General features: G+C 38.0%; 1 protein-coding gene across 18 annotated transcripts in view; it reads left to right on the top strand.

The window, feature by feature from the left end:
• The window catches only part of RPS6KA3 (ribosomal protein S6 kinase A3), a 116,651-nt gene that overhangs the window by 52,550 nt on the left and 45,594 nt on the right, over positions 1-18,507 (top strand). For all 18 annotated transcript variants that reach the window (XM_005593147.3, XM_074029036.1, XM_045383535.3 and 15 more), the window contains 2 exons: positions 5,557-5,673; positions 10,872-10,953. In XM_005593147.3, the coding sequence (XP_005593204.1) occupies positions 5,557-5,673; positions 10,872-10,953 (199 nt within the window). The remainder of the gene's footprint in view (positions 1-5,556; positions 5,674-10,871; positions 10,954-18,507) is intronic.

The raw sequence follows: 18,507 nt of genomic DNA, 5'->3' as shown, positions 1-18,507 counted from the left end.
TTTGAAACTTGAACCAATGTCAAACTTGCCACAGGAATTATCTTTTCTCTCCATCCTCAAGAGTATTTTCCGTACTCTCTGAGCCCTGATTTAGAAAAATATTTTATAAATCCCTGTTTGTATCCCTAAAGAGGTTTGAAATGATCGCATCTGTTTTGGGGGGAAGAGAGTAGGGAGTGGAGGAAGATGCTTTTTAAAACACACACACACACATACACACACACAAAGAAAAGAAACACTTGAAAATTTACTTTAAGATTTGCCAGAATAAAAAATTTAGTATGAAAGTGGGAAGATAAAGTCAAGAAAGTCTCTTAGAAAATAGAGACAGTACTGGACATGATGGCTCATTCCTGTAACCCCAGCACTTTGGGAGGCCAAGTCAGGCGGATTGTTTGAACTCAGGAGTTTCAGACCAGCCTGGGCAACGTGGTGAGACCCTGTCTCTGCAAACAAATGAAAAAATTAGCCAGGTGTTGTGGCACATGCCTGTAGTTCCAGCTACTGGGGAGGCTGAGGTGGGAGGATTGCTGGAGCCCAGGAGGTTGAGGCTACAGTGAGCTGAGACTGCACCATTGCACTCCAGCCTGGGTGACAGAGCCAGACCCTGTCTCAAAAAAAAAAGTGGAAACAGAAAATAAGAGAAAAAAAATGACATAAAGGATTCCATTTCAGATATACAGTATTCAATTAGTAGAAGAGTCACAAAAAGAGAAGCCCTGAAAAATGAGTGGAAGGAAATTATCAAAGAAATGTTAGAATTCCCCACAAAGTTAAAGAATTCAGGTCTTTAGATTATAAAGGTTCACCAAGCATCTAGCATTCTGAAGGAAAGAAGACCCTGTTTATCTCACTATTGGGGAACTTCAGAAACACAAGGACAGAGAAAATCTTTAAAACTTCCAGAAAGAAAAACCAGACCTACCAAAAAGTGTGACTAGACTAGCATCATCCATCTCATCAGCAGAACTGGATGCTAGAAGGCAGTGGATCTATGGTGTCAAAGTTCTGAGGCAAGATTATTTTTCTTCTGGAATTTGGTACTAAGCCAAACTATACAAATGGGAAGACAAAATAACAACATTTACAGATGTGTGAGGTTCAGAAAGTTTTCTTCCAGGACACCTTTCTTTGGAAGTTACAAGGGGGTAATCTAAGAAAGAGACATAGGAAACTGAAAACAGTGAAGTAACCATTTTAACATGTAATGAAGTTTTTATTTTTAATTTTTTTTAAGTCCCCTTAGATTGGCCTGGGAGTCGTTGTTATGGGCCCATATAAGAGGAAATTTAATATATTACTTAGCCTTCATTTGAACCATATATTGTCATGATAATATGGATGCTGTTGTCTATAGGCTTTCAACTTTAGAATTAGGCTATAGAGAGAGCATGAAGGATTTGGTTGTGGTTGCAGGAGGAAATGTTACTTTTCTTAAAATTAATAGCCTTAATATTAATAAAATTATATACAGCTAGCAGCAAATGGGAAGAAGTTTAAGAGGAAGAATATATGGGCACTATTAGCCTCCTTTTTCAAAGGGAAGAGTTAGGATTCTGTCCAAAGCAGAGAAAAGATGAGAAGTTTATGTAAAGGTAATATAATTACCAAACAATAGAGAGGAAGATGATGAAGTGAAGGGGCATAATATAAGTAAGTCCCTCACCTTAAGTTAGTAGACATTGTCTTAAGGTTAATAAATTAAGAAATTATCAAAGCAGATGCAGAACTAATTTTTTTTCAAGTCTGGGCATGAGGGTGAGAAGAGACTTGCTTTTCACCATAAGCTATTCTGCCACTGTTTATTACTAACGTGCATGTATTACTTTGATTTTAAAAACAAAAAGTTTAGGGAATAAGAAATAACCTGGGTTGACAAAAGGCTATGTGTAAGAGAACGTTGGGAGATAATATCACAAAAGTAGGTTGAGGCCATATTGTAGAGGACCTCGAATGCCCAGGTGAAGCAGTGCATTTAATTTGAGAAAACTTGGAGGAGTTTTTGAACAGCCTGGTCATATGACTGAAGCTGTATAATTTCAGAAAGTGAATTTGTCAAAAAGATGAATTGGAGTGGACGCAGGCAGAAAGGGATATTATGAGTAACCAATCTAGTTTCAGTTTTCTAGCTGAAAGGTAATGAAGGCTTATACCTTGATGATACCACTGGAAATAGAAAAAGAAAGAATAAAAAGTGTTCTCAACACTGTGCTTGATACATAGTATTTTGGTATGTGGTTGTTATACTGAAGGGACCAAAGAGAGACACTGCTTTTTTTTTCTTTTGAGACAGGGTCTTGCTCTGTTGCCCAGACTGGAGCGCAGTGGCACGATCATGGCTTACTGTAGCCTCGACCTCCTGGGCTCAAGCGATCCTCACATCTCAGCTCCCTGAGTAGCTGGGACTACAGGCTCGCACCAACCACCACACCTGGCTAATCTTGTAAATGTTTTGGTAGAGACAGAGTCTCACTATATTGTCCAGGCTAGACTCTACTTTTTGTTGTTGTTGTTGTTGTTGTTTTGAGACGATGTCTTGCTCTTATTGCCCAGGAGGCTGGAGTGCAGTGGTGCGATCTCAGTTCACTGCAATCTCTGCCTCCTGGGTTCAAGCGATTCTCCTGCCTCAGCCTCCCAAGTAGCTGGGATTACAGGCCCAGCTAATTTTTGTATTTTTACTAGAGACAGGGTTTCACCATGTTGGCCAGACTGGTCTCGAACTCCTGAGCTCAGGTGATCCGCCCACCTCAGCCTCCCAAAGTGCTGGGATTACAGGAGTGAGCCACTGCGCCCAGTCAGACTCTGCATTTTTTAGTAACTTATTTGACATGAGATGAAAGGAAGGGTAGTCATCAAAGATGAGAGTAGTAATTGTTTATTTTGAAGTTCATGGCCTGATTGTAGCTCACACTATTTAAGGGTAAGGGTTGATCCTGTATGCCTGCTACAAAATGGAATGTGTTTATAATTAGGTGATTGTTCTTCCCTGCTTGTGTTGCATCTTGATTTGTGACCAACAATTTTTGTAGGATTTGCTGTGAAATATAAGGTGAAAAAATACTGTTACCTGATAAATCACATCCCATTTACCTACAAAAGAAAAATGTAAAAAATATATAACATTACAAAATAGAGTTCTTCATGACCTCAATTTAAAGGCATAAATGGCTGCTAGTTTCCAATTAGGCTCTTGAAGAGGTAGTTTTTGTTTGTTTGTTTCTTTGTTTGGTTTTTAACACGAGACTGACACATGCTGGAATCCAGCCCATTAACTTGGTTAGTCTTCAGAGTATGATGTGACAGCACTTTGGGGTATAGAAAAAGAAGAGAACTTCTTTACGTGTATATAATTTTAAGGATACAAATATTGTGTATGTAGGGATTTTTGGTTTTGTGTTTTTTGTTGTTTTGGGTTTTTTTGTTTGTTCGTTTTCCTGTTAAGGATGTGCTACCAAAAAGTTCAAAGAACACTGCTGTAATCAACTGAGCTAACAGACGGGTTACGAAGACCAGGGTCATAAGCCTATAGGTTTCCTGTCATTGATCTCAGTGTGGTGTAATGGTAAGGGCCTTGTTTTCAAAGTCAGGAGACCTAGAATTGAGCCCTAAATTTACCACTTACTGGCTTGTGATCTTTAGCCTTCAGTTAATCTCTTTAAATTTCAGACCGTAGAATATTCAAACCAGTTTGTTTTTAGAGGATCTGTCAAATTTCTAGTGGTAAATGGGAGAGTACATAGAAAACTCTGAAGTGTTTATGCTTGTTCTAAGGTTTACTCGTTTATATTATATCAGTCCTCTCTAACATTAATGTGTGGTCAAAGATTTGTTGTGAAGCATGAATATAAAACATGAAAAAACACCTAACACAGGGTTGATATGTAGTAGGTGCTCAATAATAGTATTTGCTGGATTTCTATCTAAATCTTAATCCCACATATACTTTGTTCTTTGAAAGGTTTTTTTAAAAAATTTGATAATTTGCTTCCTGCCTTCCCTATTGTACTAATGACTACTAACAGCTATCACTCTGAAGCCCTTGGTCTCTGGAGAAAAGGGTGTCTGAAACCCTTGTACCTTGGTCTTATTTGGAGGAAAGAGGTAGCGTCTTAAGAGTCAGCTAATGCTTGGTTCTACGCTAATACCTACTGCACAGGATCGTTGTGAGAATTAAAGGAGATAATGCACGGGAAACTGTGAAATAAAGAGCTATACTGATGTTAGGAAATGATTTGATTATTGTTCCCGAAGTCCCAGGAGAGTCCAGTATGATTGAACTGCCTAAGTAGTAGGATAACCTACAAATTACAGCCTCTGTCTTGGAAATAAAGTAGGGGGCCTGGATTCCTTTTTCTCCTTTTCTGGGAGCATTTTTCCTTTTACTACTCATTTTCAAAAGCTACCATGTTAGGATATTCTGGTATGTCCTTTTGAGAAATCTTTGTAATTCCTTATATTGCCAGCATTCTAAGGACATCTCAGAAAAGGTTAAGTGAATGCAAATGTTTGTTTGGGATAAGACAATAACAAAAACAATAGATTATTTATGTTTACATAACACATTGAGATTCTACTAACAGTACTTATGCACTGCGAAAAAAACATTATAGTCAACAAAATAGAAATGCTAGTCTTTATTTGACAGGCTTATGTTTCTGATTTTGTCAGGTTTTGTTTTGTTGTAATTTTTGACTATAACATACATTATGTGTCTTGATTAAATAAGATAACCTAATCTGCTGATCTCACATAAGTAATTGAAATCCTGTGTATATTTCATATATTTTCTCTTTGTTCTGACACTTTTCCTCAAATATATTAAAATGTTCACTATCTTTGAAAATCCTTTTCTTAACCCAGATACCTCTCACTGTTCCATCATGCTGAATAGTCATTTTTTTCCATGTCTGATTATCCATCCAAATGTTAAATCTTTTCTCCTTTTGTGTTTTAGAGTTACTCCTTTCTCCCCTTTCAGATCCCAGATTATTCTAGAAACAGAAAGTAACAGACATTTCAAAGGGATAAAACTTCAGTGTACTTAAACAGCCACATTGAGGTTAGAAATCTCCATTTTTACCCTGGAATATTTTTCAACCCCTCTCCTCAATAAACACTTTTTTTAAATAGCATTAGTTCTGCGTAGTATAACCACACACCAGAGCACAGCAGATTATTCCGATCTGTTATTTTCAGACTTCTTTACACCCTCTGCCCCCACCCAATAAAACTATTCTAATTATCTCCAGTAGAGAGAATGAAGACTTGGAAATATTTAGTACTAAATGTCATGTAGAGGTTAAATTGGTCTATGTAGTAGGCTGGTATAATAACTATCTCTGACACTTAACCTGAAAGTATATATGTGTGGCATATTCACTTGATGGGTTGGTAAATGGTGATTTTGTATGTTAATTTGAGGATTTCTAATTTGCTTAGAAATTAGATTGATTTCTAATTAATTTCTAGTATGATTAAATTAATATTGTTTGATTTTTAGCGGGAGAAAATAGCTCTGGCTAACCCTGTTTGCTCCCCTTACATTTATCTCAACAGGAAGAAGTCAGTATCAAAGAAATTGCAATCACACATCATGTAAAGGAAGGACATGAAAAGGCAGATCCTTCCCAGTTTGAACTTTTAAAAGTATTAGGGCAGGGATCATTTGGAAAGGTAAGTCATGAGTGTGTGCTTTTTTAAAAGTTGTCTTTTAATTTCATATGTATTTCATACACATGAGGAAACAAATATTTTATGAAATGCTACCAGTCTTCCTACCAGCAATGTTTTCTGTTTTTTTACATTTCTCACTATCAGTAAGTGTGGGAAAGTGAATAAAGTTCAAAAGTACATTGAGAACTTATAGTAAATTGGTAGTATTTGCTTCATACTTTGTCTTCAAGACCACATGACCTCTCCAGTTGTGATTCTTGAATGGTTAAAAATCACAAGATGTTCCCTTGATACACTGGCCTCTTTTTGAGTCCTTGGGTAGGGTTGGATGGTGATCTTGCAATACAGTACAACAGCACATCTCAGCCTCCCTTCCAGTGTACTCTAATACCAGCATAAAGTGAGTGATGCTCCCAAAGAAGTAGGGTTGGGGGCTACTGCTACAATTTTGAAGTTTTCTTGACTCCTGGCTTGTCTTTAAAATGAGTGCAAAGTTTGCATTTTGTTCAGTAACATCGTGTTTGTTTTTAACATCAAAAAATGTTTCCCAAAGCCACCAAGTAAAATTCCTGCAGAAGACAGGATCTGCCTCTGTCACCCAGGCTGGAGTACAGTGGCATGATCTCGGCTCACTGCAACCTCTGCCTCCCAGGTTCAAGCAATTCTCCAGCCTCAGCCTCCTGAGTAGCTGGGACCACAGGCACACACCACCACGCCCAGCTAATTTTTGTGTTTTTTTATAGAGATGGGGTTTCGCCATGTTGCCCAGGCTGGTCTCGAGCTCCTGAGCTCAAAGCGATCCAGTTGCCTCGGCCTCCCAAAATGCTGGGATTACGGGTGTGAGCAACCACGCCCAGTCGAAAATGCAACATCTTTATCAATGTTTTTCATGTCCTGCTTGTCTCCCACCACATACATACACACTGCACACCTCAGGGGCACTTCTGTACTCCATTTTGAGAAATACAGCATTATAATTACTGCTACTTGATCTGTTTAGACCAGGGGTCCCCAACCCCCAGGCGAGCATTGCTGTTTGAGCACCACCTCCTGTCAGATCAGTGGCAGTATTCGATTCTCATAGGAGCACAAACCCTGTTGTGAACTGCACATGGGAGGGATCTAGGTTGTGCACTCCTTATGAGAATCTAATGCCTGATGAGCTGAGGTGGAACAGTTTCATTCTGAAATCATCTCCCCCTCCCACTGTGCCAGTCTATGAAAAAACTGTCTTCCATGAAACCAGTCCCTGGTACTAAAAAAGGTTGGGGATCACTGGTCTAGATTGTTTCTTGGCAAAAGGAACATTTGGAGATTGCATTCAACTTTCACAATGCAGTGATTCCTTACCACCTCTCTGTAAGGAAATATTTGAAGATATCATGCTTTGCAAGTTTCAGAACAGCACCACTTTAGCTCTCTTGTGTATTTTAGTGGGGGTATTTAGCAATTCTTGGCTAGCATAGGTAATTTGTTACAGTTGTTAACCTCTTTTGAACCCAAAAGGATGCTTTTAATCCAAATATAGAGTAAGTAGCCAGCAGAGCATAACGGTTGTAAGTTTGGGCTCTAGGTCAGCCAGACTTCGATTCAGTTTTTTTTCTTCTATTTATTCACTGTGTGTGTTTGAGCAAGTTACTTAACCTCTTGGATCACCATTTCCTTCCTCTAGCCACTCATTAAATATTGAAGTTCTCTAAGGTTTGATTCTAGGCTGCCTTCTTCTCTATTACTAATACTCTACTAATTGATTTTCTCTGTGCCCACTATCTTAATTGTAACTCACATACAGCTGACATAACAGATTTATATCTCCAATCTAGATTGCTCCTCCAAGCTCTGAATTCTTATGCACAGCTGCTTACTCTTTTTCTGTGTCTTAAAAGCACTTTAAAGTCAACGTGTCTAAGACCAAACTCATGATCTTTCCCTAAGCCTCAAACTGTTCTATTTCATTTTTCTCTCATTAAGCAATTTAGAAACTTGGGAAGCATTCTTGGTGTATATTTCTAGTCCCTACCTCCCCTATCCCACTCTGACCTGGCCAATCTTATCTGTCACCAAGTGCTGTAGATTCAGTAAAGATTTCTCAAAGCCTGCCTGCCACCCCTCCAGAATATGCTACCACCTTTCTTCCTGGTCTATTGACGGAGTCCCCTAACTGGGTCTTTCCAAATGTATTCTTGCCTTGATCCATTATTTACATGATAGCCAGCGTGAACTAATCTTTTACTCTACCCCTCGTAACCTTTCAGTGGCCTCTCTTTGCTTTTATAATAAAGATGAATTCTTAAGATGGCTGAGGAGCCCCTCAGTCTGGTCTCTAGCTACCTCTCCAGCATCAGTTTTCATACTTTTCATTTCACTCTCTGTGTTCAGGTCACATTGGCTGCCTTCTTTGGTCCTTAAGCAGGACCAAGTCCTTAAGCTCCATCCTGCTAGAAAGCCTTTCCATGTTTTATTCCTTCTGCCTGAAACACTCTGCTCTACCCCTGCCTCTTCCTCAGCTGATTAGCTCCTCTTGCACCTGTGATCTCAAGGCGGCTTTCCCTGCATCCTTCCCAGGTTATGTTCCCTGGTTATACCCTCTCAGAACATTATATACCTCATCTTCATGGCACTTGCCACAATTGCAGTTTTTCATTTGTTTAGTGGCTGTCTCCCCCACTAGACTAAATGTTCCATGAGTGAAGGGTCATGCCTTGTATCAAGTCTCAGCATTGAACCAGTAGCACAGTGCCTGGCATATAATTCTGGAAAGAATTAATGAGTGTGTAATAGTTCTGACCCCATAGGAGAGTAGTGAGAATTAAATGATAAAAGGCCAAGCACATAATATCTGGTATTAAATTAAATTATCACACCACTCAAAACCAAATAGATGGGTAATTTTTATACATTAGATTTTCAGGGAACACAATATTTAAGTTCTTGGAATTAGCATGCTTCTCCCTTTACATCTTTAAAAGTAACTTAAATATCATACTATAAATACCAAACATTCAAAATAGGTTGTCTCCTTTCTTACTCATTCTGAAAGGCCACAGTAAGCCAAGGAAACAGGGATGACCTGTCAGAGACTAGAATAGCTTCATGGGGGAGTGAGAAAAGGTCAGAAATGCTCTGGTGGAGGAAGTGATGGCAGCTGGGACCGCTGCTGCTCCTGCTGGGCTTGGCTGGTTACTGGCCAAAGGGAACAGATAAACAGCACCCTGAGCAGAAGCAGAATACTGGGTGACTGACACGGACTTTGTCCCAGTACCTCCACTGTGACACTGGGCAAATTACTTAACCCCCTAAGCCCTAGTTTGGACAGCTCTAAAATAGGCATTGCCTAGTAGGTCTGCCTCCCAAAATCGACACAGTGATTTGTTACAAATGGTTGTGAAAGTACTTTGCAAACTAAGAAGTGCTAGAGTGTTAAGAAGATGGATTCAAAGAACAGTTGAAAGTTTGGAATTCACCAGGAGAATTTTTCTTACAGAATGGAACCAAGAAACTTGGTTAGGGAATCTTAAGGATGATTAAATATCAAATAAATCCTAATTATCTCTACCTAATCAAATTTTATTTCCATCAAAAATATTAATCATCTCTGATTACCCTTAACACTTAAACATCATTCCAGAGCTTAGATCCACCCTGGTTAATGATGCTTTTCTCTCCCTAGGTTGGCTCCCCACTAACTGGCTGAAAGGAGCTAAAGCGTGGGGCATGGTGAAAGGGGTGGTGATTATAGGAGAGCAACACACCCTGCATCAGGGTTTCTCTGCAAGTTGTGGTGCTCTTCACTTGATTTGGGGTCATTGCCTATTGACTTGGCACAATTTCTCAAAGTGAGAAACTCTGCCTTGTCCTAGAATCAGTCGAATGAATCATTTTTTAATTTTGTGCTAATAGCCTGATGTGCTAATTCAGATGAATGAAAGCAGATCCTAAACTTAATTATTGATTGTGATTGCTTCTCTTCTTCCCACCTGTGGCAGCATAAGAACACTGCTACAAAAGAATGGATAGGGAAAAGGAGTTGAAATTCAAATCTATTTGGCATATCTATTTAAAGGTTCAATGGAAATAATCATGAACCTAATGGTCAAAATGAGTAGAAAGGATGTATTGGTAGTCTTGTATTAGCCATGATATAGAATGACCATGAATTATTTAGAACAGGCTTTATTAATTTTGCACAAATATTTGGAAAGTCAGGATACCCAATAACATACCTGAGAATTGTGTTCTTCATGTTTAGGTGTATGCAATAATTTGACCATGAAAAGGTGGGGAGGTGGGTTCTGACTTACGTCACATTAAATATTTGTGCACAGGATTCTTCAATTTCTTTTTGTTTGTTTTTGTTTTTCGTTTTTGTTGTTGTTGTTGTTGTTTTGAGACGGAGTCTGGCTCTTGTTGCCCAGGCTGGAGTGCAATGGTGTGATCTTGGCTCACTGCAACCTCTGCCTCCCGGGTTCAAGTGATTCTCCTGCCTCAGCCTCCCAAGTAGCTGGGATTGCAGGTGCCAGCCACCATATCTGGCTAATTTTGTATTTTTAGTAGAGACGGGGTTTCACCGTGTTGGCCAGGCTGATCTCAAACTCCTGACCTCAGGTGATCAACCCTCCTGGGCCTCCCAAAGTGCTGGGATTACAGGCGTGAGCCGCCGCTCCTGGCCCAATGTAAGTGTTTTAAATTGTTGTGCTGAGCAGTGAGATTTATATACAACCTTTGTATACAGAAAAGACCCTTCATCAGTGAGTACTTGTATCAACAGGAAATTGTGGTCAAGAGGAACCCCTGTAAAACAATTTTGATGAGCTCAATAGAATTTCTGTTTTGTTAAAAGCAGAGCCATCATACCACCTGTTATACTTTAAACATTTTGGGATTTTTTCCATCTAATTCATACATATGTAGTTTAAGGATTTTTTTTTTTTTTTTTTTTTTTTGGTCTGTCTGAATGTGTTACATGCTCTTTGGGAACTGGCAAACAACAAAATGGAAAAAAATGTATTCACTTATATTGACACCCCAAGTTATAACTACTGTTTATAACTAGTACTTATAATTGATACATTTTAGGGGAAATAGTCTACAATATATCTGAATCTATATTATAATAAACTATTATAGCAGGGTCTTATTTTAACAAAGGTATAGTTTGTACCACTTTGTAATATTTATTTTCTCTTATTTAAATACAGGTTTTCTTAGTTAAAAAAATCTCAGGCACTGATGCTAGGCAGCTTTATGCCATGAAGGTATTGAAGAAGGCCACACTGAAAGGTAAGTGTTGCTGCTATTTGTAATGTTCGTGTAGTCTAAACAAACTGAAAGGTCTCAATAGAGCTCATGGGACTCCTTGGCATGTTATTTACATTCTGGATAGGTTCCTGTTACCAGCTTTAAATTTAGATTGACTTTTAGTGAATTTTTCCTACTGGGCTAGGAATCATTTAACTAGTGAGAACCAGAGTTGCCATGTATAAAAGAAGTATTATAAATTTATATTGGGTTTTATACAAGTAGACATTTAGAAGATTAAAACTGGGTTTGATTCATCTTCAGATTTATGTAATTATTTTAATGTTTTTTAAAATGTACTGATTTACTGGGTGCCAAATGCTTTTATTCTAAAGGATTTTATGACTTCTGGTCTCCAAATAAGTTTTTATTCTGAGCCTGTGATTTTGAAAACCCTAATGCAAGATTTGGTTCTCATAGGTAAAAAGTAGTTAGGAAGAGGCCGGGCACGGTGGCTCACGCCTGTAATCCCAGCACTTTGGGAGGCCGAGGCAGGCGGATCACCTGAGGTCAGGAGTTTGAGACCAGCCTGCCCAACATGGCAAAACCCTGTCTCTAATATAAAAAAAAAAAAAAAAATTAGCCGGGCATGGTAGTGGGTGTCTGTAATCCCAGCTACTCGGGAGGCTGAGGCAGGAGAATCGCTTGAACCCGGGAGGCGGAGGTTGCAGTGAGCCGAGATCGCACCACTGCACTCCAGCCTACACGACAAGAGCAAAACTCCGTCTCAAAAAAAAGAAAAAAAAAAAAAGAAATAGCCCTGAGCAACCTGGAAAATAACACCGTAACAAACTCCACCCTAACTGAATTTTACAGCTTAACACATCTAGGAAACTTGTGAGGAAATATTGAGCAAATTACAAACAAATTAGTAATTTAAAAATTTTTGACATTTCATACAATGAAAAATAGTATAAATAGGAAGACAGGAAAATATATTAATATAAGGAGTTAGCTAAGGGGCTTCTACTGGCCAAATCTGGGGCAACTTAAACATTGCAATAATAAATGATAGTGATAGATTACGACCCAGTTGAATAAAATAAGAAGCCATAGGTTAATTCATAAATTAATTAATGGGGGAAAAGGGAAAACTCTTTCTTGCAATATAATTCCAACTAATAAATGTAAAAAGAATGAAGGAGTTAGGAATTGATAAGAAATACCATTATATCCTCCATCTGGAGGATTTTGAATAAAGTTTACACACGGAGATAAATAATCTTTGGGGAAATGTTCAGTTTTGGTGAAAGTCAAAGATGCATATTAAAATAATAAAGTTTGCTGGGCATAGTGGCTCACACTTGTAATCCTAGCACTTTGGGAGGCTGAGGCGGGAGGATGGCTTAAGGCCAGGAGGTCAAGACCAGCTAGGGCGATATAGCATGACCCTGTCTCTACAAAAAATGAAGATAAAATCAGATTGGTGTAGTGGTGCAAGCCTGTGATTCTAGCTACTCTGGAGGCTGAGGCAAGAGGATCTCTCGAGCCCAGGAGTTTGAGGTTGCAGTGAGCTGTGATCACACCACTGTACTCCAGCCTGGGTGACAGAGTGAGATTAATGCATGTTATTTCATATGATGGCAGCATACATTGGAAAGCCATTATTGCTGCTACATTAACCTAAGGAAATAGCTTCAAAAAATGGATTCATAGGCTTGAAAATTCTTATTGCAACATTATTTACAATAGCAAGAAGTTAGAACTCACATACACACTGGAAAACTAGAGGAATTGTGACCAGTTATAGTGGCTCATTCCTATAATTCCAGCACTTTGGGAGGCTGAGGTGGGAGGATTGCCTGAACTCAGGAATTCAAGACCAGCCTGGGCAGCATAGTGAGACCTCATCTCTACAAAAAATCGAATAATTAGCCAGGCATGGTGGTGTGTGCCTGTAGTCCCAGCTGACTGGGGGGGCTAAAGCAGGAGGATCACTTGAGCCCAGGTCTTCAAGGTTACAGTGAGCTTTGATTGCACCACTGTATTCCACCCTGGGTAGAGGGAGATCCTGTCCCTAAAAAAAAATTTTTAATAAGGAAAAATAGAGGAATGTTATAAAATTATGGTTTACCACTTAGGATATTATTAAAATAAAGTATCTTAAATATAATTACAAAAATGAATATAGTGAAAATTAGAACAAATTGGGCTACTACAAGTATGTAAAATTGTATACATATAAGCTATAAAAGAGATCATAGAAAAATGAAAATATTTGACTTACTGGAACTTTAAACTGCTGAATAATTCTGAATGTGTTCTTAAATTTTTATTTTTATCAAAAGAATATCTGTAGAGTCTTATCATATAACATAGCTATGCTTTGCCCACCCTTCTGCCTATCCTAATTCTTGAACCCCAGAGACAATGACTTTCATCTCTTTAGCTGCTGCCATTTACATTTATATTCAACACTTTTATATTGCAATTCTTTGTTTTCATTTGGAGACATAATCTATTGCCTTTCTAACATGGAAGACTAAGATTCAGTTCTCTCATGCTGCCACCCACTCACAGATTCCTTTTTCACATCTTCCCAATAATGTTTTCATTGTTATAGCTTTATAAAAATTGTTCCTAGCTAAACGAAATAGTATACTAGAGTCACATTTCCTTCACTTCTTTTCTGTATTCAGTCTCTTTTCCTAAATTCTGTACCTACTTTTTTCTCAGTTTACTTTTTAGTTTTGATGGAACACGTCTTCTCATAGCTACCTCAAAATGAGTAAATGGATACTAAATTTTTTGTGACCCTCCATGTCTGGAAATGGCTTTATTCTACCCCCTCACTTAGTTTATAATTTGGCTGAGTATAAAATTCTAGGTCAGAAAGAGTTTTCCACCAGATATTTGAAGGTGTTGCTTCCATTGTCTTCTAGTTTCCTGTGTTATAGTGATGAAGTTAATTGCTGGTCTCACTCCCAGTCCTTTGTGTGTAAGCTGCTTTTCCTCTTTGGAAGTCTTTAGAATCTACTCTTTATTCCTGGTGTTCTAAAATTTGTATAGTGGTATTCTTGAGTGTGGGTTTCTAAAACTATGTCATATCATATATGAGGTGGTCTCTTTCAACCTAAAAACTCATTTCTTCAGTCTTGGGAAAGTTTTTGTCATTTATTCTACATTTGTAAGTGCTACTCTTTGGAATATGTTGGTTAAACTTCCTGAATTGTTCCTTAATTTTCTTTATTTTTCCATCTTCTATTTTCCATTTTTTCTATTTTCTGTGAAATTTCTTCAACCATCTTCCAACCCTTCTATTGACCTTTTTGTTTCTGCCATCACTTTTCATTTCCTAGATTTTCTTGTTCTCTGATTATTTCATTAAAACATATTTTAATTATGGAAAGTATCAAACATTTAAGAAAAAGACAGAAGAATATAGTGAGCCCCCATATACCCTTGTCCCTGCTTCAACATTTATCAACTCATGGTCAGCCTTTTTTCATCAGTGTTCTCCTTCTCCTCTTGATATTTTGAATGAAATCTCAGATACTATAGAATTTCTTCATAAATATTTTAGTATATATCTCTAAAAGATAGACTCCTGGCTGGGTACGGTGGCTCACGCCTGTAATCCCAGCACTTTGGGAGGCTGAGGTGGGTGGATCACGAGGTCAGGAGTTTGAGACCAGCCTGGCCAACCAATATGGTGAAATCCCCTCTGTACTAAAAATACAAAAATTAGCTGGGCATGGTGGCGGGCACCTGTAATCCCAGCTACTCGGGAGGCTGAGGCAGGAGAATTGTTTGTACCCGGGAGGCAGAGGTTGCAGTGAGTTGAGATCACGCCAATGCACTCCAGCCTGGGCAACAGGGCGAGACTCTCTCTCAAAAAAAAAGACTCCTAAAAGAAATAATTCAACTGTATTATCATACCTTAAAAATGAGCATAAAGATATCCAGTCTTTGTTCACATTGCTAGTTGTCCCTACTATTAAAATTTGTGTTTCTTTATGCAGTCTGTTTAAATTAGGATTCATACATATAAGGTCTCAACTTTGCAATTGGTTGGTATCTTTTTAAGTCTTTTCATCTATGAGCTCTTTCTCTATTTCTTATCTTTTTCTTGTAGTTTATTTGTTGAGGATACTTGTTCCTTCCTCCACCCCACCACCCTTTTTAAACAAGAACAAGAAGCTTTAAAAAGGGTGAGGTGCCATATTATCTTTGCTCCCACAATGGACATAAATTACAAGAATGAGTTTTGTTTTGTTGTGTTGTGTTTAAGTTATCTTCTGTTCCTCATATTGTTTGTTTCCCTTTATTCCATTTTTTCTGTTTATTTTGATGTTTTTCATGTTTAGAGCCTTTATCCAAATGCTTGGGGATCTTTTGCTATCTTTTCTTTAAGAGTCAACTGCTAGAAAGCTGATTGGAAAGAGTTCAATGGCAAGAATTTGCTTCTTTTTCATTGGCTTCCTTTCCTTAGGCTTAGATTTTTAGCTTTCTCTGGTCTGCTTTGTTAGTTTACCACTTACCCATCTTCTACTATTGCTTCCTGTCCTTGTGAGTTGATGCAGTTTTTCCATTATTGTCATTTCCATGGGGTTTTGGGAGAATGTAGAGAGTAGAATATCCATATTTAACCAGAAGTCTCTTCCCATTTTAAAGTTCCTATTAATACGATAAATGGGGCCAAATAGAAGTCAATAACGTTAGATAAAGTTAGTGGGGACTTCTATCCTATTAAAGTGGTCTGTTTGTCTAAAAGCTTTTGTAAACTGCTTAAAAAGGTTTCTTAATACATAGTCCTAGAAACATAAACAACATTTCTTCTTCTTCATTCTCATGTTCAGTCAAGAAGGGCTTAAATCTAATAATTACTCTAGAAGAAAAAATATTTCAGAGGAATCTAGTTGCTTTGCCAGCATGAGTTAGTATTAACGAATTCTGTGTTGGGATTAGAAGCTGGCCAATATAAAACATGCCTTCTTCTGAATTAGTATATACTAATCAAAATTCCTCATAATAGGATGATTTAGAATTGTCACTAGGTCTTTACATAAACAAAAGAAACGAGATTAGAATTATGACACAGGCCTACCTTAGACAAAATGAAGGAATTCTTTAGTGAAGGACTCTCACTGCTCATTTTCAGTTAAACAAGGTCTCATCAATGTTACATATAAGGAAATGTTGAAGAGAAAACTATCTCACAAGAAAATCATGTTGGTTCCAATCCTTTATTTTATAGAGGAGGAAACAGGAAATCCAGAGAAATGAAATTATTTGACCAAGGTAGTTATGAGTTCATCTAGTTATTAGTATAGCCACTAAACTGTAGTTCTTGACTCCCAAATAATTGTTCTTTTCATTGTGGTAAAATAAGAGGGATATACAGTGCATGTATCGATGGATATTTTTGCTGCTTACTGAGCAGAGGAGGTATTTTTAAGTGATATGCCTTGTATACTTACTGAAAGATGTAGGACTTTGGAATCCACCTTTAAGGTGATAGGAACTAATCCAAAATTGTGTGATAATAATGAGAAAAGGATAGATTTAAGCTAGACTAGAACTAGAAATATCAGCAGGTATTGGTGATAAACTTCACTCACATACAAAGTACAAAGGGCATATCAGGCTGGGCATGGTGGCCCATGCCTATAATCCCAGCACTTTGGGAGGCCAAGGCAGGTGGATCACCTGAGGTCAGGAGTTTGAGACCAGCCTGGCCAACATGGTGAAACCCCGTCTCTATTACAAATACAAAAATTAGCCGGGTATGGTAGCGCAAGCCTGTAATCTCAGCTACTCGGGAGGCTGAGGCAGGAGAATCGCTTGAACCAGGAGGGGGAGGTTGCAGTAAGCTGAGGTCGCACCACTGCAGTCCAGCCTGGGCGACGGTGATACCCTATCTCAAAAAAAAGAGGGCATATCAGATATAACAAGGAAGACACCAGAGTTGTATCAATAGGGCAAGGTAGTGAAATCAGAGATTGCTATTGAATTTGATATACTAACTGGACAGGTCAGTTAAAAGAGCTGCATAGACATCAAGAGCAATTGATTCCTATTTCTGATTTGCCCATTTTCAGTCAGTGGCATGAAAATCTCCCAGTTGGGGATAGAAAACTGGTAGAATGGAAAAAATAGGGCATTTTTTAGCTGCTTTGTTTATTTTCCCCAGAGATCTTATTTCTATATTTTAAATATCTGCATTCACCCTAAGCTGAAAATAAAACCAACTCAACTTTCTCCCTCCACCAGAGAGTCTCCTATTCGTTCTATTTTAATGTTTCATATAACCATTCAGAGTACTTAGAATGTATTATAATCATTTATTTACTTGTCTGTCCTTCCCACTGGATCATGAGCTTCTTGAAGATTATCTTATTTGTATGTATATCCCTAGTGCATTGCACATACACTTTGCTCAGGAAATATTTGGTTGCTGAATAAAAGCTTTGCTCACAGGGTCAAATGTAAATTCATCTTGGCATTCCAACTTGTCAATCTGGATCCTCCCCATTTCACCTTGGCACAGTAGTAAATCTCATTTGATTCCTTCTTGTTCATCATTCATGCCTTCATGTCTTTGCTTGCACTGGGTACTCCGTGCTTAGACTCTTGTTTTCTAGGGCCTATCCTTCCTGCCCATCTAAATATCCCCTCCAAAAGTCTTAAAGCTTGTGCCCTGACCCTACATCTTTCTTCTAGCCTTCCTATGCAAGTAAGACGGATCTTGCCCTTCTCTGAATCCTGCAGTACTCATTGCTGGTAGTAAATTATTTTATCCCTTAATCATATTCATGGTGCTACTTTGGATATAATAACAATAGCTACCATTTAATTGAATATCTCATACATACCAGGCTCTAGGTACATACCTTATCTCAAATGGTCACATGCTCCTCAAAGCTACAGTAGTGTTATCCCCATTGTATAGCCGAAAGGTAACTGAGTCTCAAATAATTTAAATAAGTATCTTGCTTGTGATTGTACAGATCTTGTGATGCTTAAGTTTTTGTCAAAAAAAAGATTGCACAGATCTGAATTCATATCTTTCTGTCTAAACTCCAAAAAACGTTTGCTCTTTCGGCTGTACCACAGTATGTTCTCTCTCTCTCCCTCTTGCTTCCTTTCTTCTTCCCTCAAAATAGACCTCTTTGGATATAACTGTCCTTTACCCCATGTCTGCCCCATTTTAGGTATGCTTAATGACTGTTTGTTGAGTTTGATTGATAGGACTGATGGAATGTTGAAACCTATTTGTTTTTTATGTTTTACTATTAGGATGCCTTGTTTTTTAAAAGTCGCATGCTTTTTTGTCATTTGTCACAGCTGTGATTAAAATACTTGTGCATTTGATGTTAAAGCCAATACCTAATATTTTCTCTGTATTTTTTCCAACTTAAAAGCATGGATTTTATAAATATACACTACTTCCTTTGGTTATGTAATGTAGTAAAAGATATCATTATTTATTTTGTAAATTCAAGAATGACAAAACATTCACGTTTTAGTACACATAAGCAAAATTTTATTTAACATGGGCACCAAAAAGAATTTGTTTTGAAGATTATCTTTGAA

Source organism: Macaca fascicularis, chromosome X, assembly GCF_037993035.2.
Source record: "Macaca fascicularis isolate 582-1 chromosome X, T2T-MFA8v1.1".
Taxonomy (NCBI): domain Eukaryota; kingdom Metazoa; phylum Chordata; class Mammalia; order Primates; family Cercopithecidae; genus Macaca; species Macaca fascicularis.
This window is presented reverse-complemented; position numbering and strand designations above follow the sequence as displayed.